This window comes from Komagataella phaffii, chromosome 1 (assembly GCF_000027005.1).
Source record: "Komagataella phaffii GS115 chromosome 1, complete sequence".
In the NCBI taxonomy this organism is placed as follows: Eukaryota; Fungi; Ascomycota; class Pichiomycetes; order Pichiales; family Pichiaceae; genus Komagataella; species Komagataella phaffii.
The window spans coordinates 2,482,681-2,506,996 of record NC_012963.1 but is presented as its reverse complement, the minus strand read 5'-3'; the positions used below and the strand labels follow the sequence as shown (position 1 = coordinate 2,506,996).

Here is a 24,316-nt window from a genome sequence, read left to right as displayed (position 1 = left end):
TTAATATTTGACTATTTAATATCTCTTTCTGTAAGAAGCAGAGGCCTCGTCGGCGTAAACGTCGAGAGGAGACTCGGACAACTCGTAGTCGTCCCACAAAGTTGGGGTCAAGAAACCGTAAGTGTTACCAATGGCAATGAAGGCAGCTTTCAAAGTGTTCTCCAAAGTTCTGGTGGAACCACCGGAGGAAGTGTAAACATCTTCAACACCGGCCAGTTGCATCATCTTCTTAACGGCTGGAGAGGCAACAATACCGGAACCTCTTGGGGCAGGAATGATTCTGACCAAAACGGAACCACACTTACCAGAGGTCTTAGAAGCCAAAGAGTGAGGGGCACCCAAGTTGGAACCCCAGTAACCTCTTCTGACTGGAATGATAGACAGCTTAGCGATGATGATAGCGGCTCTAATAGCGGTAGCAACTTCCTTGGCAGTCTTGATACCCAAACCAACGTGACCGTTGGAGTCACCAATAACGACAACAGCCTTGAATCTGGTTCTTTGACCGGCACTGGTTTGCTTTTGAACAGGCTTGATCTTCATGACCTCATCCTTCAAGTCAGGCAATAAGTGGTCGATGATTTGAAATTCCTTGACTGGGAGAGAGTGCAAGTAAATCTCCTCGATGGAGGTGATCTTACCGGCCTTTACCAATCTACCAAGCTTGGTGACTGGGGTCCAACCCTTCTCTTCCTCACCTCTTCTTGGTCCTCTCTTTGGTCCTCTTCTACCTCCACGGGCGCCACCAAATTGTCTTTGGCCTTGTGGGGCTGATCCTTGTTGAGCTGATGCTGGTGCTTGAGACATATTAACTACACTGAAAAAGTCGGAATGTACGTGGAAAGCCGATGGTGGTGGTTTTCGATCGACGGTATTCAATGATTAAAGAGGAGAGTCTTTTGAAAAGTCTGAGATTATTTTTTTCCCAGCCTGCCGCTCGCGCGCCCCAAGCGTTTTGAAGCAAAAGTGAGTATTTATTGCCCTGGATAAAAATCACGTGCATAGATAACAAGTGGTGTTTGGGTCTCCGATTTCCGAACAGTCATGTGCAGCAAGGCGGGAAATTGCTTGATTGCTTAGTTGCTTGAGAGAGAGGCAAGGCATGAATGGCATGGGCCAAAGGGTTTGAAGGGGGAAAATGGTTCGTAGTAGCTCAACCAGAGATACCACGTATGAAGCCGTCGTAGTTTTCATATATCTTAACCAATTAGGTTTCTCCATACCATTTTTTCTTGCTTGATAGTATGCTTGCTCCGCGCTCTAACCCCAGGCGGAAAGCTCGCGTGTGTCACAAGGACCGAAATTGCGATGATCCCCCAATCATGCAGCAAATGTATGAGGTTATCGCAAGACGTGGATTTGACCACAATTCTTTTCCCCCTCCCATTTCCATCTTTCAGTTAACTTTTTTACAAGCATCATGAGGTAAGTAAGAGCTATCGCAGTTGGACGAGGCAGACGGATCTCCCGCCTGCCTCGTCTCGCACATCAACCAATCCCCGATATTAACACTGATAGTACCTACGCCGAAGCTGCCACACCCCCAGAAGGAGTTTCCGCTGGCAAGCCAAAACCAGTTCCAGAAGTCGAACAAACCCAAGACCCTCATGGATCAGTGCAAGTTGTCGACGAGATTGCCGACGACGCTGAGAAGGTCGTCAAGGATGCATCGGACGAGTTCAAGAAGAGCCACCCAAAGACTGAGAAGGACCTGCAACAGTTGTTAGGCAAAATCAAAACTACCCTTGTTGACTTCGCCGCCACCGTTAAAGAGGCCGCCTCCAGCGCTGCTGTCCGTTCTCAGGAGGAGTTGAAGAACCCTGTCGTTTCATCCCATGTTGTAGCCGCTGGTGTTGGAGCCGCCGTTGTAGTTGCCTCCAAGGCCGGCAAGATCAACAACGTTTTCTCTCTAGACCAATTCACCAAGAATCAAAGAGTGGGCGTTATTGCCGGAGTAATTGCCACCGTGCTCATTGTGGACGGACTGCTAACCAGTAAATATTATCCTAAGTACAAGAAGAATTGAGTACGTTTGCGTTGTCTTGATATCGACCAGTAAGGTAAGAGGATTAGAAATCGTTCCCCAAACAATCAAGATAAAAAAAGTTAAGTACTGAGCGATACGGGAATCGAACCCATGTCACATGCTTGGAAGGCAAGTATGATAACCACTACACTAATCGCCCATCTCTTCGGCGGGTATTTTACGAGTGCTGTTAAATAGTACCCATGGCTTAATTTTTCCGTACACTACCTTCATGCAAAGAAACTTATTCTGCAACAGGTACTTCATTAACTAGCAATCCACTTGTTTGCTATTGATTTCTTATTTTGGTTAACTCAGGTACTGTTTCAGCACACGCTTGTGCTAACCAGCCGACCAACAGGATGCGTCACGCCTATTGTTATTGGTCGAATTTGTGAGCTGTTTCACTTACTTTTTCTTTTCAGTCAGAATAAAGCCGCAACTTCTCAATGTTGACTGACAGCTGTAAGCGCTATTATACCAACCCGTGTTGATAACTACCAAATAGGACGTGTGCCTGAATCGGGAATCAAGTTCCGATCCAAATTGTAGACTGGAAACTCTACCTACTGGACCCATACCCGACTTTCATCCCTAGCTTGTCTATGGTGTAGCCGCTTGAGTCAGAAACTGTTCAATACCAACTTCCCGGGCCGTCCGATCCATAAAGTTGTGACTCACAAATGGTGACAAAATCGCTGACGATCCACCTATCTTGACACAACGTGCCGATCCTATCTCTTCTGGCAGCTGTCAAAGTATGATTACACGATGCAGCACGCCATGGTTTCAAGATTGTGACACCACAATTACGTTCGATTTTACCGAAACACGTCCAATTTCAGCTAAACTGGTTCCAAAATGACAGACTGAGATGATGTAAAAAGTATCGCAGGGTGCAGAACAATAGAGCTGGATAATCGCTCAACATAATGTGGAAGGATATCGCAAGTTGGAACTGCTCCAGTGTCTACCAGCTAGTGTTGACAGTCCATCTTACGGGTATGCATTGCATCCTCGCTGCAGGAATATGCAAGACAGAGCAAATACCACTCGATACACCACCACACCCATAAACAATGATTAGTCACCATGTTCAAGTGGTGTTTGGATTTACAAATTCTAGATTTTTGATGGCTCAACTAAGGAAGGAGTTTTATTCTAGGGCACACCACCACCACCCACCAACTAGCTTCCACCCTACTTTCTTTTCTTTTTGTTTTATTTTATTTTTTTTTTTTTCCCGTTTTTCCCTGCCTTCAATCCACCTTGACTTTCAGCCCCACCTACTCTCCCCTCTTGTGGATTGTCCTAGAAACCGTGCCGTGCGATCTTTTCATTTTCATCCTCCTTTCCGCACACTATCAACCCTTTTCGGTGCTGAGAATCCAATTCTGGGGCTCCCAAAACGGTGGCTGCGAGATGTTTAACTTTTTGCTCATGCAAGCATAACTCTTGGTTTGTCCTCTGCTTTTGAACTATTCACAATGCCACTTTTCGTCGACTTTCGAGCATCTGAGAAGTTTCTGAAAAAGAATGCGAGTACTTGCAGGCTGGTTGTGATCGAAGGGTTGGAATATGCCCTTGTGCATACCGCATAAATGCCCAGTTAGGATGCAGTACTTACTCTTCAGGATAACAGGGGGCTAATTTATATATGGTCTATCCTGTCGTCTTTTACTGCCTTCCTTTCCAATACTGGTTCAGTTCAAACAAATAAGATTCCTTTGTGGCCTTTCAGTACAGGACCCACAGAAACTGACTTGACAAACACTATTCAGTCTGTTTCTCTAGGTTTCACTCAGTTGTTCTCCCCACTTACCGTCACTTTTCCAACCCATATTAGTTGCTTCCCAAGATGCAGTTTTACTTAGCTACTCCTACCACTCCTTTCGTTGATAACTTGACAATACCCTCTGGTAGCGGGGCTTATAGCAAATCCAACGGCAACAATAGCAGCAGCTTCGGTCATAGTTACAACGGAAAAGAAGAGCTCACTGATGACCTTCTGACTGCAGATTTCGTCGACCCACCAATCGACGACGCAATATTGTACTCGATGCTATCTCCTTTCATGAATGCTACTACCGAACAACCACAAGAATTCCAGAATGAACAGCAGCATCAGAACCTTTCCGGTTGCTACCAGGAGCTGCTGGTTCAAACAGAGGAACAACAACAACTGGATTTGTTGCCTAATATGCACCCCGAGAATATTTTCAATTCTGAGTCTTCTATGTTCGTGTACTCCAGTATCCCGCAAAGAAATTCTGTTCACTCGCTGATCAGTGTCAACACCTCTTCTCTTGCCCCCGATTCTGCTGAGGGGGGAGGCTTATCGTTTGTGGACACCATAGGCCCATCATTTGACCATTCTGTTGAAACCTCACTCTCTTACGGAATGAACTCTACGGACTCAACTCTACCGTCCTCAGCACGCTCCTCGGTAGGACTTGACCTACTACCCACCGTGGCAGCTCCTGCGTCATCCGTTTCCTCATTGGAAACGGTCATCAACTCCAAGAGACAAAAGCTGCAATTCAGACAGCACAACAGGATTGAAGAACTCAATTCTCCACACGGTATCAAAGCACAGGCACCGGTGTTGCTTAACTACTCAAGTCTTCCGCTGGTTCGTGGACTTAGCTCTGGTGGGAACAACAGCAGACCTCCCAAAGAGCCATTAATTCCTGGAGCACAGTACATTACTGCCCTTCTGAGACTAGAGAACAGCTCCTGCGAGGACTTATGTCTACCAGAATGGAACGAGGACGAACTGAAGGACTGCAGAAGGATCATTCGCATAGAGAGAAAACGCCACTCCAACGAGATAGTGGCGTCATTTTCTATAGTCGGTTCTGCCACGCAGAACCCACAAATCAAGCCAGCGACTCTGACGTGCAAGTGTTGGAAGTCTCATGTTTACAATGCCTCGTCAACCATAACGAAACTGACGAGGGGAAACAAGGAAGCTCCCCAAACGAAATACAGCATAGCTCTGCAGAGCCACCGAAATCGAACCTCAACAGGACATTGAGTAGTAGTAGCCACAGAGCAGCTGGGAGCTCCGTGGGATACCAGTACTACATCACCAGTGTGGAAGTCATCAAGATTATAGAACTGCTAGTCGGAAGCCATTTAATCGAAGACTCGCAGCAAAAGAGAAAAGAAAGAGGCCGCGTGAGATCAAACTTGGTGCCCTTCTGGTCAAAACATCCCGTGTCCTCGTCTAAGAAGACCTTGAGGCCCCGTTCTGGACCAGCTTGCAACGATGACTACCTTGCAGAGTTGGCCCATCGTATCATGACATACGAGATACGCAGGCCGCGAATATTCGACAAGAACGTACGAATTCTGGAATGGGCCAAGCTTGCCCCGGCTTTGCAGCGGGCTCTTCAAAGCTACTATGTGGCGGTGCCCCTAGATGAATCCGAGAATAAACTTGTATAAATATATGGGGCTAAAATTGTACTATATTTTCTATTCAGTATTTTTGAGCCGTCGGGAAAGGGCTTAACCTTCGAGCAGCCCATTTCTTTATCTAGGACCAAATTCAAATCTACCTAGAAACCCGGAAAAACCATGACAATATCGTAATGAGCAAACAACATGCCGTAAATATGCAGCATGGCTCAAAACACAACACAATCGGATGAGATATCAACTTTTAGTTGAATAATGCGCAATTAGTACCCTTTACATATCAAAAGTGATAGTCACCATGCATACAGATTAGGATGCATACGATACATAATCAATAATTTAATGGGGGCAAAGATACCGCTTTGCCGCGTGAAAGTCGAGCAAAAGTGCTGTGTGCCTCCACATGAGCCCACCCACGAATGTGGAAGTCTGTATTCGGCAATTGTATGCGTCGATTACTATCCGTATTTGGTCAGTTTTTCCATTCCTATTTTTCGCGTTCGACAGGTCTGCTGATAAACCTGCCATCTGGCATCGAGAAAATACATAACGCGACTGGTACAAACTATCTCAGCTCCTCATAAGGCCCGCTCAAACAACCGTTCATGCTGTGTCAATGCTGATCCAGCCGTTACAAACAGTGTTGCAGAATGCTCCTTCCTTATCCACGGGTCTGCCCACACTTGATTCGATCTTGGATGGGGGAATCCGTCGAAACAGCATCTTGGAAGTCTCTTTCGTGCCAGGCGCTGGATCTGAAGCTCTGGATCTGATTCTCAACGTGGTGCTGGAAGTACTAGAAGCGGGAGAACGTGTTTTGTGGATTCAAATGGGCAGCTTGTTTCCCATCCGGAAACTGGTACAATTAGACAGGTTTCACGGTCCAATGCTGGACCAAATCGCAGTTATTACCATCTCATCCCTGGCGGAGTTGACGTATCTCTTCTCCAACAAGCTCAAGAAACAGCCTAGGGGTCAAGATCAAAAGTACGGCTTGATAGTTCTAGAAGACCTGGCGTCGCTGGTCAACTACTCGTTTCACAAGTTGACAAAGACTTTTACCAAGAGAAGAGCAGTTGTCACCGACCACAATAACAACCTGGAAGCCGAGAAAAAACTTGGAATCTCCAAGGTGAGACTGCCTAGAAATCCGTACTCTGCGGCCGATCGAAGACTGCATTTCCTCCAAGAATTGATGCTCATGGTCTCATCTTACAATCGCACACACAACAGTGTCAGTCTTCTTTGCGGTCCCTTGAACACAACCAACCGAAAGGTGGGGAAGTCTAATGTCACGCAAACGATATTGCAACCAATGTTGGGCTCTACTGGCGTCTGGCTGCATCAAATAGCTGATCGGTTCGTAATCTTCAAAGATTGGTGTAGGACGAACGAGTCTGCTGGGCTACAAGTTTTGCCCCATATCGCTGTTCAAGCCAACCCGCGGAATCCCAAAACACCCCATCCGACAAAAGTTGTTGTTTTCAGCAGATCTAGGGAGGGCATCATTGAGGTTTCCACAAAAGGAAGAAACATGGATCCAGAGACATCAACAGAGAGGAAAGCGGGTAGTGAAGCCGAAGCCACAACACAGCCCGATTTGGAAGGGAGTTCACAATCAAGGTGAGTCCAGCCATTTTTTTTCTTTTTTTTTTTTTTATTCAGGTGAACCCACCTAACTATTTTTAACTGGGATCCAGTGAGCTCGCTGGGTGAAAGCCAACCATCTTTTGTTTCGGGGAACCGTGCTCGCCCCGTAAAGTTAATTTTTTTTTCCCGCGCAGCTTTAATCTTTCGGCAGAGAAGGCGTTTTCATCGTAGCGTGGGAACAGAATAATCAGTTCATGTGCTATACAGGCACATGGCAGCAGTCACTATTTTGCTTTTTAACCTTAAAGTCGTTCATCAATCATTAACTGACCAATCAGATTTTTTGCATTTGCCACTTATCTAAAAATACTTTTGTATCTCGCAGATACGTTCAGTGGTTTCCAGGACAACACCCAAAAAAAGGTATCAATGCCACTAGGCAGTCGGTTTTATTTTTGGTCACCCACGCAAAGAAGCACCCACCTCTTTTAGGTTTTAAGTTGTGGGAACAGTAACACCGCCTAGAGCTTCAGGAAAAACCAGTACCTGTGACCGCAATTCACCATGATGCAGAATGTTAATTTAAACGAGTGCCAAATCAAGATTTCAACAGACAAATCAATCGATCCATAGTTACCCATTCCAGCCTTTTCGTCGTCGAGCCTGCTTCATTCCTGCCTCAGGTGCATAACTTTGCATGAAAAGTCCAGATTAGGGCAGATTTTGAGTTTAAAATAGGAAATATAAACAAATATACCGCGAAAAAGGTTTGTTTATAGCTTTTCGCCTGGTGCCGTACGGTATAAATACATACTCTCCTCCCCCCCCTGGTTCTCTTTTTCTTTTGTTACTTACATTTTACCGTTCCGTCACTCGCTTCACTCAACAACAAAAATGCAATTCTCTATCGTCGCTACTTTGGCTCTTGCTGGTTCCGCTCTGGCTGCTTACTCTAACGTAACTTACACTTACGAGACTACCATCACCGATGTTGTCACCGAGCTCACCACTTACTGCCCAGAGCCAACCACCTTCGTTCACAAGAACAAGACCATCACTGTGACCGCCCCAACCACTTTGACCATCACTGACTGTCCTTGCACCATCTCCAAGACCACCAAGATCACCACTGATGTTCCACCAACCACCCACTCCACCCCACACACCACCACCACTCACGTGCCATCTACCTCTACCCCAGCTCCAACCCACTCTGTTTCTACCATCTCTCACGGTGGTGCTGCTAAGGCTGGTGTTGCTGGTTTGGCCGGTGTTGCTGCTGCCGCTGCTTACTTCTTGTAAGTATCTCCAGTCGTTTAGATTGTTAGATATTTTCTTTGTGTATTCGTTTCAGTCTGATGTTTATGCTACAAACGTCATCTGGACTTTAATCCAATAAGGATATTCTTCAACTTAATAGTATCTTAATAATATTTTTTTTTCTTTTGATTTCTTCGTAAGGTGTTTTGTTGCACTCATGATCTACGACTTTTGTTCGTGACTGATTCTATTTCTTTTGGTAGACTAGTATATACGCATCCTTCCCGTCGTTGGTAGAAGCGCCTACGACCTGCTGTGGAGTGAGTGGGACTATGTTCGTGTCGTCTATGCGAAGCCATGAATCACGGTCGTTCTTGACGTCAATCGTGTAGTGTCCTCCCTCTGTGCTGTTCCCGTGGTGGTATATCACACCCTGGAGCTGGTACTCGTTGTTAGTCTCGCCACGAGACAAGCAAGCCTCTGGAATGGTCAGTGCATGGCCAAACTTTATTATCTTCTGAATCTTCTGAATACATCCCATCTCAGCATCGTTGTTTTTGCTGTGAAATCCGTTCTGGGTGGAGCCAGATGGAGAAGGTGATGGAGATGGTGAACTTGACTGTGGAACTGGAGTGCCTACGTCGGATGAACTCTCCTGTCTCACGTAGGAAAACCTTTTCAGATGAATAATTAGCACCTCTGGTAATTTATCGATCATATTTTGCTTCGTAGCTTGGACCAGATTGCCGTTGCTTGATTTGTAGGGTATAACCTCGATCTGAGACAGATATGTGAATGCATCTTCCACAGAAGAAACATTGGGTTCAGAGATATCCAACTGAACATGCAAAAATGGGTCTAACGTTATGGATCTGCCGTTTTTCTGTCTAGGAACGTTCAGCACTGACCTAAATTGTCCTCCGAATATCTCGGTGATCGGGGACGGTTTCACTTCAACTGTACGCTTGGCAGATAATTTATTGTTGGATCCAACCTCGCACCACCCGTCATCGTCGTGCTTATCCTCGGTATCATATTTGCTTTTTGGAGACGAGCCTGGCTTTTTTTGGATCAGATTCAACGCCTCAGAGATCTGTTTCTTACTCTCAACGTTATTCACGCTGGCAAGAAGCTGACTCTTTTCAGTGTCTGTGAGTTTGGTCATCTGGGAAATGAACTCTTCGTGCAATTCGTCCAATACATAACCCATGAACTCTTCAGCATCTTCCTGTTGCCCCCATCGTAAATGAGAGAACTTGGGCAGTGATATTATAGATGTGTAAAATGACTCTTGTGATAGTGGTTCCCCGAAATCATCCACAGATGCTGACTCGTGTGACTCTTTGTGTTGAAATCGTTCCAACAACAGAGTCAATGCATCCAAAATAGGTGTGTCAGACGTACCAGAAACATGAGCTATCGTCTTTTCTCGTATGCAACGGAGCACACGGAACAGTGGCTTGCAAAAGATGAACAATTGTAGAACCGAGTTCATGTAGCAGATGTTACCCCTGTTTATTAGGCCATGAGGAAGAAGTTTTACATCAGGAGGTTTTTGGTAATCCTTGTCGTACATGTATCTTAGTAGCACAGCACCTAGAGGTTGGAATTGAGGGGACAATTGAGATGACGAAGCTGGCAATGAGGTTGACTGTTTAATGTGGTTAGAGGGTGAGTCCTGTTTGGTTAATTTATTCTGGTGATAATTCGTGGAGGGTTTTACCAACAACGAAGCCCACGTCTTGTATGCTGCAGGCTTGTCTTCGACTTTTTTAATGGAGGATAGTTCTCTTTGTACTTTCAATGTATATGTAGGGTCAGAGTGAAGCCGTCTGTTCCTCAGTGACAGCTGTTTAAGATGGTGGAAATCCTGTCTTGTGACTCCAACAAAAAAAGGCAGTTGATCATGTTCCGAGTCATTGTCAGCCGCTATTTGGAGTTTCAAATGTCGTCGAAAATACTCATCAATTTTGTGAAGATCATCACTGGTCAGTTGAGGTGATGACTGGGTACCAGTGGTCATGGTCGCCTATGGTAGAATTGATAAATTTTGCTCTGGAAAAGGGTAGAAAAGGAGTCGTTATCGCGAGATGTTGGGAAAGTTGTTGGAAGGTCATTGCTCGCCCAGTAAGGGCCCCCCGGGTGGTAGTGGCATCTAGGCTTGTTCCAGCGAGCACCTATGGCGAATCGCCTAAAGTGGCAGATTAGAGATTTACATTAGTCCCAGTTGTCGAAAGGCCTGATGTTGACTGTAAATGAACAATAAGCGGGCTACCAGGACCCATGAAATACAATAAAAAAAGAAACGCTTAGAACTAAATAAAGTTAAATGAAAAGAAAAGAAAAAAGGGCTTTTAAACGAAGAGTACGTTGAGCAGCGGAACTACTACTCCAAAGAAAGCTGACCATTTCAGGGTATTTGCTTCTCCAATTTGCAAAGAAACCGTTGAAGGGGGTTGAGAAACGGTGACAGATGTACTGTGGGCCTCATTCTGGGACACGTGAATACTTTCGGCTACACCTGCAGTTTGGTGGGAGGCTTGGGAAGTTCCAGTTGCAGCAGCTGCCCAGTCAGAGCCTGATGACTCCAAGACCGTTTAAAGAGTACTCAATTCAAATGTTGGTTCATGCGTCTCCACCGGAACATACTTTGGAACAACAGTTGTAGAACCAGAGTCCACAACAGTAGTTTGCAGAATTTCTCCAGTCACAATAGTAGCCTGCGTGCAAGTTTGGGCATCACATACCTCTCTTGTGATTGTAACAGTTGATGGATGAACATAAGAAACGGCCTGGCTGTGTTTCGCAGTGTAGATTGTTTGCACAACCTCACTTCCGCTAACACTTGCTGTTTTTATAGTGGCAACGTCAGTTGGCAAAGGACAGTAAGTCGTCACGACAGTAGTTCTATCATCGATTGTGAGAGTTCGCTGAGTCACCCCTGTTAGTGCTGTAGTCTTGGTACACTTACTGGTACCACAACTGGTCACGGTAATAACAGTAGTTGAAATAGCAGTGTCTGTCAAAACAGTTTCAGTCGACGCAAAGTGATCATCAATAGTCGACGATGGCACAACGGCGATGGTGCTTCCATCAGCATCGGTGGTGAAAGTGGTGAAAGTACCGGTCCAAGTAGATGTGGAGTCGATAGTAGAATAAGGAGTCTGGACAATCACGGTACCTGGCTCAGTGCCACTTGGAATCACCGTGGTCGTGGCTTCAAAGGTACCAGTCCATGGTTCGGTGGTGGTTGTGTAATTTTCCCTGGTAACTATTTCTGCTTGGCATTGTTGTTGGTTAAGAGCTCCAAATTGAAAAATGTAGTTTTGAAAATCTGTTAGTTCACTCCCGTCTGGCAGTGTCATCGTAAAGTTGAACACGGCACGCGTTCTTATGTTGGCAAAGAAAGTTCTTACGGGATAGTATCTCCCAGCCTCCAAGTATTGAGTGTACGTATAAGAGTCGGGGTTTGTTGAAGCTTCCCCTTCTTTAATGGTAAAAAGTGAGTAATCAGTTGGGGCTTCGTCCAAGGGAATCAAATTTTCATTGCAACATTCAAACGCAGTCTCCCTCCCAAAGAAAAGAATCGCACTATCATCGATGTTCCTTAGTGATAGTCCATAATTTCCAGAGGCGTCAGCTCTGAAATAGCCTTTCAATTCTAAAAGCATATTTTGGTAGTTGACGTTTGGTATCCCATAAAGTGTTGTGGTGGCAACGCCTGCAGTGAAGATGTTGAACCCCGGATTAGTCACTCCAGTTGTACTATGCAACTGGTTACGTTGCAAGTACCCAGTGCTCATAAAAACCGGGTCCTGTATTGAATTGTCATCACTTGCCTGGTACTGATAAATAGTAGCATTGAATCCGTCAAAAGGTGTTGCACCGATGTCGCATGCGTAGGCAGTGTCACTAGTGGTACCGTTACCACTTTCTTGTCCATGTACACCAAGGACACAAAATAGCTGCAGTAAAAGCAGAAACGAAACCACAAATTTACTCTTCTCAAACATAGCAAACCGTGTAGTTTTTATGAGCAGTTAGGCTTGAATTGACACTGCTTAAATACAAAAATACTTGTGGACCATCTTGAAACGCAACTTAACCATATGGCACAGCATTAAGAAACTTCACGCCTCAACGCAATGCGAATTCGGTAAAATCTCAGTAACGGTATTACTCAAAGTATGTCGTCCATGCATGAAAACACAACAAATCTGGAATTCAGTGGGTTGCTTTTCTTCCCACAAGAGCATAAAATCAAGCTTGCGAATCTCAAAAGAAGCTCGCAACGCGATCCTTTTAAGCATATGCTTGCAGCAATTTGAATACGGTTTACCATTTTTGGCACTAATAGAGTAAGTAGTTTTAATTATTGATGTAAGAAGCCAAGACCCGATGGCAAGATGGAATGAAATTGGATATTTGAAAAAGATCGATTATCTTAACAGGGATCTCTATCAGTACTCTGACCATACCCTCCAATAGACTTGATTTTTTCAACTCGCTCAATTACCAGCTAATAAGAGTATTCGCTTTGTTCCACAACATAATGCTTGGATCGTAGAAAGAATAATAAAGTTCCACCAAATCCCGTTTCCCAGCTTGGCCATTTTGTTGCCCTATTTTGACACAACCAGTATGTCCAGACCTTGAAGAAAAAATTATGTGGGTTGCTGGGCACGATCTAAGTATGCGTTTGAAATACGCAGTACCTTTCCCTAAACGCATACATTACGTCATGTCCGCATGTTTTCTGCATGATTATAGTTCGCTTTCGTGCAACAATATACGCCGTAAAAAGCGATACGGTTTGGAGTTTGATGTCTTTTTTTTAGCATCTTCGGATCACCAATCCGAACTGTGCATTTGAAGCTAGAATCTTGTGGTAATATCAATAACCTGCATCAGCTTCTGGATATTACTTCTACTGACCCCACACCCTACTCTGCCAGGAAATTATTCTACGTTGCTATTTCACGATAGGGCCTCATAAATTGTAGTTATCTATCTAGGTTGCAACGAACTATTGCGAAATTGCATGCATCGTTTTAGGTATTTAATTGGACTCAAGAGGTAATCAAACTGCCACATTGTGAAACTACCGTTTCTTCTCAAGCAATTTGGATGCAAGCCTTCTAAAATAAAGCAGGTGAGCGGTGCATTTGTTTGGGTGTTGACAGAAAAGTTAACAAAATGGTAAAAGTGCAGAGTAGAAAATATTTCTGCAGTATTCTTGAGTTAATATCTGTTTCAAGCTCCTTTAATGTGAAGTTGGCAAGCTGTGCAAACAAGAATAATCAACGATAACTTTAAAAAAGTAAAAAGGAACGTTTTAATCTGCTTCAAGGATATGACTGGAGGACGCGTTACTTGAACATCAAAATAGAAACGCTTTTGCCAGATATATCAAATTTTTCGGGAACAGTCATGCTCATCAGCACTCTTGGGTTTAACAACTAAGCCACTGACTCGTGGTCACATAATGCATCTGATACGAATTTTCTTTCAGACAGGTTGGATTCAATTCGAAAATCGTATAACTTTCTGCTAGTCCCTGTTTCAAACTTGCATGCAGCTTGATCTGCGAGTCTTCAAAAAAGACTGCAAATTGATTCTTTGAGTATGAAATGTTACCAATTTGAAACCACCGTTCCATTTTGGGCGCAGCCAACAAAATGTAAAGCAATAAGCCAATAATAGTATAGCAACAGTCCAAAAATGTCAACTGACATTCTTGACACAAAGATTGACACAATTGTTATTGGTGAAGTCATTGCCCTCGTTAGACGAAAGCTATCATTTTAATCACCATGATGGTTTTAAGCCTCACATAGGTGTGTCCAGCATTCATCCAGCAGTATATAATTGTTCATCTCAAAGGCCTCTCGCAAAAAAACACCCAAATATTTTCTGCGATTGATCATGCAATGTGCTCTTTCTTTTTAATCATTTCGTCGATACAACTGTTTCAATTGAGCTGCAAATATCAACGTAATAGCTAGCAAATGTGTACTCATGCATCATAAGTATGAGTCTCCTATAACAGAGGTATAAATATACTAAGGAACCACATTAAAACGCAGTAACATCACCCGAATCAGTCCAGGTGCAACTAAAAACTCATGTTTCAACCACTCGAGCAAGAACAACAACTGGATTTGTTGTTTGCCATGCCTCCGGAGAACATTTTTAACTCTGACTCTTCTGCACTTACCTTTTCCAATACTTTTCAAACCAGTTCAGTTCACTCGGTCACAGGTGTTGACAGCCCTTCACTTGTTAATATTAATATCCCAAAATCAGAATCGTTCTTTATGGACTCAATGACGGGTGCATCTTTTGGACAAACTTTTCAAGACCTATTCCCAGCGTTTCCTTTGCTAAAACTTCCTACCATGGTAGCACCTCCAACTTCGTTGAAGATGGTCATGGACCGTAAACGGCGACAGTCCCAAATAACACAGCAGAATACCACTGAAAATCTCAATTCCTTTCATGGCATGAATATGCCGGTACCAGCGTTCCTTGAATACTCGGCCTTCCCGCTGGTTCGTGGCTTTTGCTCTGGAGGAAAAATAAAGCCGCCTAAGAACCAACTAGTTCCTGGAACTGAGTACGTCAATGTCTGCTTGGAGTTGCTCAACGTCAACTATGAAGGCATTTGTTTACCTAAATGGAATGAGAAAGAACTTGAGGAAAGTAGAAGGATTGTTCGAGTAGAGAAAAGACGTCAGTATAATAAAATTGAGGCTGCCTTTTCAATAGTTGATTCTGTTCAAGAAAATCCACAAACCAATATTGCAGTTGACCCTAACGTTGATGTGCTGGAGTTTTCGTGTTTATTGTGTCCAATCAAAGAACACAACTCAGAAGTAGCGCAAACCGTCCCTACAAGCTCTTCAAGTGAAGAACACAAGTACAGCGAGCTAGCAGGACACGACTTTGAAGAAAATTTGAGCTGTGGTAGTGATAAAGAAATTGAGACTTCTGTTAGATTTGAATACTACATCACCAGTGTTGAAGTCATTAGGATTATAGAGTTTTTAACGGAAAATCATCTAATCCAAGATATCCAGGCGAAAAGAAGAGAAAGAAGCTGTCTAAGATCAAATTTAGTGCGATTCTGGTCCAAAGATATAGTTCCATCGTCCACAAGTACCATGAGCAAGGGTTCTAAGCCATCTCGGGAAAACGATTGTATTGAAGAGTTGGCCCAACGTATCAGGGCTTATAAGGTGCGGAAACCTCTAATAGTCGATAAAAGCCTAAGAATTCTGGAATGGTCCAAACTTGGACCAGCTTTGGAGCGGGCTCTTCAAAGTTATTACGTAGCGTTACCATTGGATAAAATTAAAACAAAGTTATGAGGAGTAACTATTGATGAAAAGTGGTCTTAATTTGTGAAAAGATTAGTTTTTTTTGAGAGCTTTTCAATAAATAAAGGCATTTGCCCCGGTGGTGAGCTAAAGATGCATCTTTGTAGTACACATGTTGACTTAACAAGCTTATCCGATTAAATCATTAGTCTGTTCCAGATTTGAGGCGTCCGCAATTGCTTTCATATCGGCTTCCCCATCGGCCCAGCGTGTTGCAGAATATCTGCATATCGCGCATCTTTACGCTTTTGGAATTCTGCATTGCATATTTTAGAATATGCAATGCTTTTGCATTACATCCTTTGCATGCTTTTTAATACTCAAATTTAACTGAAAAAAACGCATACGTGAATGGATTAGAACACTTTTGCCAATTGCAGGTCCACTTTTGTAGACATGACTTAAGTACACCAGCAAGTGAAATCAAAGTACTTTCAGCAAAACGTCCAACCTAGTTATGCGCTTCTGAAATAGGGACCTTCGCGACTGCATCGCAGTCTGCACAATAATAACCCAACAGTACATCTGGTGATACTCTGTCAAAACGACAGATCACTGGCATCTATCATCAAAAATTCCAAGTGCCAGAATGTATTTCGTACGTCAGCATAAAGCCACAATGCAATAACCACTTAACCAATTGGGATATGCATCAATAAGCGTTCAAAAGAAGTTTTATTGCTAATCACTTACTTCTTTTAGGACTTGAGAATGAAACGCCAATGCTTTGCGTTTTAGAGATACATTATATCGTACAAACCTGGATATAAACAGAATTGAACAAAAGAAATAAAATAGATGTTGGGACTAAATGACTCAGTTGAGCGTACTCTGTATCACCCATCTGGTCAACAGCTAGCCTAATCTGTACATCCAAAAAATGACTCAAAACAATTGAGTAATTGTAAACGAAACTTCTAGTAATTGACAACTCCCAATCCATTAGTAATAGTAATAGATCCCACTATAAACAGCCCAATAATATCATCCCAAACAATGCCTCATACTCAAAAGTTACTCTGGACAAGACGTTTGTTAATCTATTGGGTATGATACGTCTCAGTTTGTCATTCGTCTTTCTCATTAAGAAAGAGAATTCATCCCGGATCAGGTATGCACCGTTGGCTATAACTGGACTAATTACGGTGCGGGGTACTCTTAAAGCTCACGGTTTAAATTTTTGAAACCACAAATGATGACTGGAACGGTTATCTGGGAGCGTGTTACAATATTGTAAACGTTTAAAGCTTTGGTTCAAGTGCCTTCTTTGACCTCGTCTACAGAGGGTCCCAATAAGAAGGGCCAATAAGCGTCTAGCGGAAAGATACTGGAGCAAATCTGGAATCCCTAGGCGTTTCACTATCATACTTAGAACAAGGTTAGCTTCACAATATAGCCAAACTTGTTTGTATTACCTATGAGTAAGCTTCGGTCTCACATTTTGCCGTCATAGACAATGAATAGCAGTGATTCGGACTACTGTATTATAATCCCACCCTCAGTTCAACCTCCACAGTTTGTTACGCTGATTTACGGGTATCGCCACCTGCTTCGGTTAGGCAATACTTTGTACTCCTCAGTCAGGGAAGTACGGTTAGATCTTATCACTGCTAACAAGCCTTTTTGAAAGTAAAGTATTTTTACTCACCACCCTTGAGCCCACATATACAAGGACGAGCACGTTCACCGCTTTCACCACCGATGCTGATAGAAGTACAATCGCCGTTATGACATTGCCAATGTATGCTTCGGTCGACACCCATGTACCAACAGTTGAATTGAGTACACTTCAAACAGTAGTGGAGTCATCGGGTTCTGAGTTGGCAGCTGTAGCCGAAAGCATTGCCTTATCCGACAATGAGGCCCAAAGTACATCTGACACCGTTTCCCGACCCCCTTCAACGGTTTCTTTGCAAACTGGAGAAGCAAATACCCTGAGATGGTCAGCTTTTTTTGGAGTAGTTTCATTGCTTAACTTGCTCTTCATTTATAGAGGGAGGGTCCTTTTTTCACTGTTCCTTTAAGTTCGTTAATTCTATTTTTGTTTCATGCTTTTCTTTTCATCGAATGTACTGAATCCTGAAGCTTAAATTTTATATCCAAGGCACAGCTTCGATCATAGAAATTATGGTGTAAACTTCTGGTCACTTCGGACGCTATTAGCCCTGATATCTGTTTAGGCAGGCGTAATGTGGTACTATTACAATGCTAATAATCGCTAGACGCTGGATGTGCATTGGGTGTTCAAAAGCCATGCATAGAGATCTAGTATAAGGTTCATTGTTGCATGATAGTACTTTTGTAGCTGATTCATCCAGGATTCAGCATCGGCACCTTGTGCATCATGAAAACAACGAGAAAATGTCACCAATCATGGCTAGATAATCGCAGCTCATGTGTCGTATAAAAGAATGATTTTTTTTCTAGAAACGTTAGCAAGTTCTCTTGTTAGTACCACAATATGGCATTACAGAATCGACTGCCTGTAGTTGACCAATGTACATGCACAAGTATCCATCAATAAAACACTCAAAACAAGCGTTCTGTTCGAACCAGAAACATGTAACCCCATGCAACAAAACCCTTCACTGGATCTCCAGGCCAAGGGAGCACACAACCCCCTTCGTATTAGATAGCAGCATGCAAGATGGTGTCTCTGTCCAGTAAAAGCACAACTAAAGGATCAGGTCTCCACCATCATAATAGACAGAGAGAAGATAGAATGCAATTTCGCGTATGGTCTCCCACCACACTACTAGGTCAGTCTCTTGGCGGCTTAACTACGATTGATCGGACGGAAAACGGTGCTTCCTGCTAGGTATGGTCGCAGCGAATCGTGCCAAATCTTGCTGGGTTATACCCAAAAAATATGGCATTCTACAAACTTAATAGTGTTCAACAATATCTACGTTGATCGGTCCAATTCTCAGGATCATTTATTGTCTTTGGAGGTAGCTTGTTTGAGATGATCTAGAATTTGTTAGGTCTAGGGAATATCACTGATTCAACTACAGGCAACAGGATCATTAAGTTACACTTACTCTCGATCTACACATTTACTGCAGCAGATTATTGTCAGTGTGAACAATATTGTTGCCGTTACCGTAAATTCTTATCCTCAATTTCCACTAAATATGAAGGTCCGCTGAACTTAACAGCTCTAAACCTTTCTTCAGCTCCAGTCAATTTTCTAGGTATGTATGTAACGTCTAATTAATTTTACTTATGAATTATACCTCCAGAAACAACGTAAAGGATTTTAGTCAGTCTTTGAAGCTTTGGTGAACTTTGGCTCGCTCAACACTCATGGCCTTGCAAGGCAAGCAAAAAATTCTCAACTTAACTCATTAGTTGAGATTCACAGACTCAAATGGTCGGATGGCTTTTCGTTTGGCAATTTTCAAAGGTCACCTCAAAAGTTAATATCCAGATATATCTGAGAGAAGCATTCTTTTTGCAATCTCACAAGGCTTAAAACTAAACCAGTTGCTTCATTTCACCTTGGTAATTTGTCAGGGAAAACGAAAGGCATGTATCGATGAAGTCGTTCACTTCGTGCAGTTTTCAGACGTAATAACGTTTTTGCATTATTCAAGGTGATAGCTGGGACGTTATGCATGTACAGTAATTGCGCACTAACATACAATGCATCATGCAACGGTTCATCTCTCTGTGTCGCTCTTGAACATCCAATGCAATTCAATGTGGCACTTACTCGGAAATGTGAAACTACCATACCGCCCTGGATCTGCCTACCAATACCCCTAGCATGCATTCCGTCACCCCACCCCTTCTCTCTCAGAGAAAACATAGCTTACACCATTTCAGATAATCCTCCATTTCCTCTAGGTTTTCTACATGAATCAGGTTCTCCGAATAATTGGCCAAAAAATCTTTGTTCCCGTCGTAAAGTTTCCAGGCTAGAACATGTTCACATAATTTGGAACTCGATTGTTCCAAAAGTTCAATAAAAGTAGGACAAGAACAAAAACAGCCGTCCTTTTCAATCCTATAATAGCACTCCCCACTGTTGCCTGCCTTTGGAGAATCCTTCACAACAAAGAATGTGGCATTTTGGTACTGAATCTCGTACATCGAACGCGTCTCTAACAACTCAAGGCCTCTGTAAAAGGTTTTTGGGTATAAAGCTGCCAGGGCAACCGATTTGGCGTCATCAACCTTTATAGAAGCCATTTCACTTCCACGGCCCGAACGGAACAAGCCTTCTATCAATTGGTTGGCTATTTGGTTGAACTCTCTCTCCTTTTCTTGCTCATCCTTCTCCATCTATAAATCGCACAAGAAAGTGTTGGTTTGGGTGTTAAAATGAACTATACAGTGGTCACGTGATACTTAACCTATAAGATGGTCCTCACAGACTTTACCCCAGATTTTCACTCCCTCGGTCATTTCCTCTTCTGGAAGATAACTAAGGCATAAACGAACGGAATGAAGCCCCCAGTGTCTGGGATCACCTTCTACTTCACATTTGTCTCCACTAGCAAGTAAAACATTGTAATTTGCACTCAAATCTTGAACAATTGAGCGGGTGTCGTACTTGTCCGGAAGGGTTACCCACATGAAATATCCTCCATTGCCTCCTGTATATGTTGTACCTTTGGGCAGATATGTGTCTAGCAGGTGTTTCAAAGTTTTGGCTCGAAGTTGGTAAACTTCATTGAGATGATGAATTATTCTGTCTATTGTTCCTGTACTAATCAGATCAGCTACCAGGAAAGACGACATTTGTCCTGCAACACCTCCTGATTTCACAAAACCTCCCTGTGATAATACTTCCGTCAGATGTGGGGATGCGGTTTCCTGCCAACCTACTCTTAAACCTGGCCCAACAAGTTTACTGAAAGTACAATTGGCCACTGTATTCCCGTATCGAGATGTGCGAGTAGCTCTATCGATAGTGGATAGTCTAGGCAAAAGCTCACTACCATCATATCTCAAGTAATCATAGACGTCATCAGATATCAGCAACAGGTCATACTTTCTGGCCAGTTCCACTAGGGCCACTCTATGTTCATAGTCTAACACTCCTCCCTTTGGATTACTGAACGTGGGGATCAAATACATGGCAAAACGATAAAACTTTCTGGGAGCACGGGAAGGATCTGTTGCACCCTCGACATTGTCGCTCATGATGTCTTGATTAATAGTGGTTTTTTCATCCGGATCAGTGAACTTAATCAGCAAACGTTCCAGCTCTTCCAAGTCAATTTGCCCTTGATCATCTTCCTCAATTGCAGTCAATCTACCGCCAAGTCCAGCATCAATGAGCAAACTATTGACGAGAAAATACGTAGGAGTCACAACGAAGACCTGTTTAGTCACCTTTGGGTGGGTGCATTGGTTCAAAATAGTAGTGGCACCAGATGATGCCCCGCCTGTGATGTTGATAACATTTACATCAGTTTCTGAGAACGGAAATGATGACTTTCTGAACCATGAATCGTTCCATTTGGCTATAATTTCTCGAATATCGTCATTTCCAAAGTCATTCCCATACTCCAGAGGGCCTCTATTATCTGACCCGTCAAACTCGTAAAGATCAGGTCTTTCTTGGAACTTCCTCATGACACGAACTGATGCCTCTGCAATCTCACCATATGGCAATAGCGAAGATGTTGGGTGCCCACGGAAAAAGTTGATTGGAGTTTTCATTGATAGGAGTGAAAATAATGAGAGTGGAGACTTACGCTCTGTCCGGCAAAAAAGGTCGGTAAGAGACAGCCAGTCGCGAAAGGAGATGGTGAAGTCACTAGACGGGGTCCTTATGCAGACTTCACACTGATCACCCTATGGAAGCCGTCTGTACCCAAGTGGAATCCTTGGCTGCTCGATCCTTCAACCTCTGCAAATGAAACTCAACTGGAGAGCCTTCCAATTCGGCAGAGATCAAGTAGTAAAGTCTAGGACTTAGTGTAACATTATTGAACTGTGTTTCGAGACACTCCATAACTCTATCCTTATCTCCAACTGATAAGAGTGCTCTGAGATGATAGAAACAGACTTCCTCGTCTTTCTCAACGTCTTTGGAGTGTGCGTACCACTGGTCAAGCAAGTCCAACGCGGCACCGCCTTTATGCTGGTTTATTAGTGCGATGACGAGACTCAGTAGTAACGGTCGACATATTTCTTCTCTCTTGGAATTGTAGATTAGGTTGGCAATCTTTGTGGAATCATCCAGGATATCTGTGCTTGCTAACTGTGTTTGCAGATTGGGAAGTTCAACTGCACGGATGTTCATATTGTTGAGTTCAAGCTTGTAGAAGAGATAATTGGCACTAGTCGTGCCACAACGTAGCATATCTGCCTCGAAGAGGGATATACCTAATAACCTTCTCCAATCGTACGAGGCTAGAAGGACAGGATTTTGTAAATGGAGAAACCTTTTCACCCGTATGATAAGCTTGTTGGCTCCGTATTCAGATGCCAGATAGACAATGTTCTTGAGCACATTTTCGCCCAGGAAGACAGACCTTCGAGATCGGACTATATATTTTAGCCACCACTTCTCCACCAAATCGATTCTACCGTGCTCTAGAGCCTGGGTCAAAAGCAGCCTTATTAGCTGGGAGTTAATCCGTAGATATGATGTGCCTTCAATTAATCTTATCATGTAAACGAGGGGATCCAAAAGCCCCTGACGGGCTACATGATAACAATAGTTGTCCAATGTAAATCGGTTCAAGGGCACATTCTCATGAATGCAGTTATCAATCAAAATGAATGCGTGTCTATAATGGTTTTGAATGGTTAGTGCGTGCAACAAAACACTGGATATCAATGACGTTCTAGGGAGAGCTAGCAGAAAGTTTGTTAGTTCTAGGCCTAAGGCTTCTTCCTCCTCTATTAATCTTGTAGTTGTGTTCAAAAGTTCCTGCTGGACGTTCAATTCCGCGTCAATATCAGCCCCTGACTGTTCTGACAGTTTGGACAGAATATGCTTGAACAATTCCAGTTTCTGCTGCAACGGTCTTTCGTATTTTTCAATGATCTTTATCAATAATAAAAGCGAGTCGTTGTCCAGCTGATAAAAATCACTTTGAAACACCGCTTTGGACAGCCGATCAGACAAATCATACTCCTCTAATACCAGCAAATTCACTAGCAGCTGGCTGATCCCGGAACTGTCGACCGTAGAAAGTTGCAGAACAGAGCTGTTGGGCGAGGAAAACAAATTGATGTAGTCTTGGGCCGATTGTTTCAAATGCACGATGCTTGATTGAGTGCCCATCTGGACGTTCAAACTCCTGAAAAAATACCTGCTAGACAAATGGCCACCGCCCATAGTGCAGCGGGCTACTCGTCTAAGCATCACAGGAGGGACAGACGCCGAAAAGGGTGTAATTCTGGGATCGTTTGATCAAGTTCCCTTCCTTGAGAAATGTAAGGTGAGATGGTTTGTTCTTGGATCCCAACACCATTTTCCACTCGTCTACCAACATCATCTACCAAGACTTTTCACTTCATCAACTAGAGCAAATGTTTCCTAGGATCCTGAAGTCTGGGTCCAGACCCTTTGCCCTGATTCACTCAGCGCCCAAAGTTCCTGCGCTGCGCGCTACTTTTCCTCTTGTGGGTGCTAGGTTTAATTCTTCATCCAGTTCTGCTCCAATTGATGAGATCTCTACGAAGCTGCAGTCTTTCCCTGAAGCTGCCAACACTTTCACAGATACAGTGACCACGCTTACGCATGATCAACTGGGATACTTGAACTCTGTGGGCATGGCTCAAAGCTGGTGGTGGCCTCCAGATGTTCTAGAACGTACCCTGGAATACGTCCATGTCTACTCGGGATTACCATGGTGGGGTACCATTGTAGCTACTACTATAGCCATCAGAGTGGTCATGTTTCCACTATTCGTTAAGAGTTCTGACACTATGGCTCGTTCTGCAAAGGCCAAACCAGAGATGGACGAGTGTATGAAGGTTATCAGAGATGCCCAGACTGTCGGTGAACGTCAGAAGGCTGCTCTAATGAGAAAGCAAATTACTGCCAAATATGGAATCAAGTACAGATATATGATGGCCCCATTCCTACAATTTCCCATTGCTATTGGATTTTTCACTGCTCTTCGTCACATGGCTCTTCTGCCGGTTGATGGGTTCCCCACCCAAGGAGCTTACTGGTTCCCAGACTTATCAGCTGCTGATCCATACCTAGGATTGCAATTAATTTCTGCTGCTACTTTTATGACTTCTATGAAGCTTGGCGGAGAAACAGGTGCTTCTAATTTTTCGCCCGGCACTCAGAAACTGTTAACATATGTTCTCCCCACGCTTTCTATTCCTTTCACCATGAACTTATCCTCCGGCGTGGTCCTCTATTTTGCAACTAATGCTGCCTGTTCTTTCGTCCAGAGTGCATTACTAAGGAACAAGGTTTTCCGCAAGATTGCAGGGTTGCAAGAAATTGTTCCACGAGTGAAGAAACCAGGTGAGGAGGCTGAAGGTATGTTTGATGGTATCAAGAAATTTGCGCAAGAGACGAAGAAGAGTGCCGAGTCCAAGGCAGCACAAGCTGCTGCTCTGGAAGAGGCTTTGAAGGTCCGTAAGGCTCGTTCCAAGACGGGAGAGGTAATTATTCGTAAGAGAAAGTCCAAGAAGTCTTAAGAGGCACTCT

At 43.6% G+C, this 24,316-nt stretch overlaps 14 protein-coding genes across 14 annotated transcripts; 8 read left to right on the top strand and 6 right to left on the bottom strand.

The window, feature by feature from the left end:
- Window positions 1–15: 15 nt before the first annotated feature.
- Window positions 16–807, bottom strand: PAS_chr1-4_0589 (40S ribosomal protein S2; the record flags this gene model as incomplete). The annotated part of the gene is made up of 1 exon (XM_002490682.1): window positions 16–807. The coding sequence occupies one exon, from the start codon at window positions 805–807 to the stop codon at window positions 16–18; it is 792 nt and encodes a 263-aa protein (XP_002490727.1).
- Window positions 808–1,106: 299 nt separating this feature from the next.
- PAS_chr1-4_0588 (Hypothetical protein) lies at window positions 1,107–2,026 on the top strand (the record flags this gene model as incomplete). The annotated part of the gene is made up of 2 exons (XM_002490681.1): window positions 1,107–1,141; window positions 1,519–2,026. 2 exons carry the CDS (start codon window positions 1,107–1,109, stop codon window positions 2,024–2,026), a joined length of 543 nt encoding a protein of 180 aa, XP_002490726.1.
- Window positions 2,027–3,884: 1,858 nt separating this feature from the next.
- Window positions 3,885–5,476, top strand: PAS_chr1-4_0691 (uncharacterized protein; the record flags this gene model as incomplete). The annotated part of the gene is made up of 2 exons (XM_002490680.1): window positions 3,885–4,864; window positions 4,915–5,476. The coding sequence occupies 2 exons, from the start codon at window positions 3,885–3,887 to the stop codon at window positions 5,474–5,476; spliced, it is 1,542 nt and encodes a 513-aa protein (XP_002490725.1).
- A 589-nt stretch (window positions 5,477–6,065) lies between these two features.
- Window positions 6,066–7,076, top strand: PAS_chr1-4_0587 (Hypothetical protein; the record flags this gene model as incomplete). Its single annotated transcript, XM_002490679.1, has 1 exon — window positions 6,066–7,076. One exon carries the CDS (start codon window positions 6,066–6,068, stop codon window positions 7,074–7,076), a length of 1,011 nt encoding a protein of 336 aa, XP_002490724.1.
- An 857-nt stretch (window positions 7,077–7,933) lies between these two features.
- PAS_chr1-4_0586 (Hypothetical protein) lies at window positions 7,934–8,341 on the top strand (the record flags this gene model as incomplete). Its single annotated transcript, XM_002490678.1, has 1 exon — window positions 7,934–8,341. The coding sequence occupies one exon, from the start codon at window positions 7,934–7,936 to the stop codon at window positions 8,339–8,341; it is 408 nt and encodes a 135-aa protein (XP_002490723.1).
- Window positions 8,342–8,546: 205 nt separating this feature from the next.
- On the bottom strand, window positions 8,547–10,322 carry PAS_chr1-4_0585 (Ubiquitin-specific protease that interacts with Bre5p; the record flags this gene model as incomplete). The annotated part of the gene is made up of 1 exon (XM_002490677.1): window positions 8,547–10,322. The coding sequence occupies one exon, from the start codon at window positions 10,320–10,322 to the stop codon at window positions 8,547–8,549; it is 1,776 nt and encodes a 591-aa protein (XP_002490722.1).
- A 574-nt stretch (window positions 10,323–10,896) lies between these two features.
- PAS_chr1-4_0584 (Lectin-like protein with similarity to Flo1p, thought to be expressed and involved in flocculation) lies at window positions 10,897–12,312 on the bottom strand (the record flags this gene model as incomplete). The annotated part of the gene is made up of 1 exon (XM_002490676.1): window positions 10,897–12,312. The coding sequence occupies one exon, from the start codon at window positions 12,310–12,312 to the stop codon at window positions 10,897–10,899; it is 1,416 nt and encodes a 471-aa protein (XP_002490721.1).
- Window positions 12,313–12,965: 653 nt separating this feature from the next.
- PAS_chr1-4_0583 (Hypothetical protein) lies at window positions 12,966–13,172 on the top strand (the record flags this gene model as incomplete). The annotated part of the gene is made up of 1 exon (XM_002490675.1): window positions 12,966–13,172. One exon carries the CDS (start codon window positions 12,966–12,968, stop codon window positions 13,170–13,172), a length of 207 nt encoding a protein of 68 aa, XP_002490720.1.
- A 1,252-nt stretch (window positions 13,173–14,424) lies between these two features.
- On the top strand, window positions 14,425–15,669 carry PAS_chr1-4_0582 (Hypothetical protein; the record flags this gene model as incomplete). The annotated part of the gene is made up of 1 exon (XM_002490674.1): window positions 14,425–15,669. The coding sequence occupies one exon, from the start codon at window positions 14,425–14,427 to the stop codon at window positions 15,667–15,669; it is 1,245 nt and encodes a 414-aa protein (XP_002490719.1).
- A 1,465-nt stretch (window positions 15,670–17,134) lies between these two features.
- PAS_chr1-4_0581 (Hypothetical protein) lies at window positions 17,135–17,702 on the top strand (the record flags this gene model as incomplete). Its single annotated transcript, XM_002490673.1, has 2 exons — window positions 17,135–17,214; window positions 17,357–17,702. 2 exons carry the CDS (start codon window positions 17,135–17,137, stop codon window positions 17,700–17,702), a joined length of 426 nt encoding a protein of 141 aa, XP_002490718.1.
- A 1,774-nt stretch (window positions 17,703–19,476) lies between these two features.
- PAS_chr1-4_0580 (Hypothetical protein) lies at window positions 19,477–19,965 on the bottom strand (the record flags this gene model as incomplete). The annotated part of the gene is made up of 1 exon (XM_002490672.1): window positions 19,477–19,965. The coding sequence occupies one exon, from the start codon at window positions 19,963–19,965 to the stop codon at window positions 19,477–19,479; it is 489 nt and encodes a 162-aa protein (XP_002490717.1).
- Window positions 19,966–20,031: 66 nt separating this feature from the next.
- Window positions 20,032–21,351, bottom strand: PAS_chr1-4_0579 (uncharacterized protein; the record flags this gene model as incomplete). Its single annotated transcript, XM_002490671.1, has 1 exon — window positions 20,032–21,351. The coding sequence occupies one exon, from the start codon at window positions 21,349–21,351 to the stop codon at window positions 20,032–20,034; it is 1,320 nt and encodes a 439-aa protein (XP_002490716.1).
- A 130-nt stretch (window positions 21,352–21,481) lies between these two features.
- On the bottom strand, window positions 21,482–23,008 carry PAS_chr1-4_0578 (Hypothetical protein; the record flags this gene model as incomplete). Its single annotated transcript, XM_002490670.1, has 1 exon — window positions 21,482–23,008. One exon carries the CDS (start codon window positions 23,006–23,008, stop codon window positions 21,482–21,484), a length of 1,527 nt encoding a protein of 508 aa, XP_002490715.1.
- Window positions 23,009–23,175: 167 nt separating this feature from the next.
- On the top strand, window positions 23,176–24,306 carry PAS_chr1-4_0577 (Mitochondrial inner membrane insertase; the record flags this gene model as incomplete). The annotated part of the gene is made up of 1 exon (XM_002490669.1): window positions 23,176–24,306. The coding sequence occupies one exon, from the start codon at window positions 23,176–23,178 to the stop codon at window positions 24,304–24,306; it is 1,131 nt and encodes a 376-aa protein (XP_002490714.1).
- Between the last annotated feature and the right edge of the window lie 10 nt (window positions 24,307–24,316).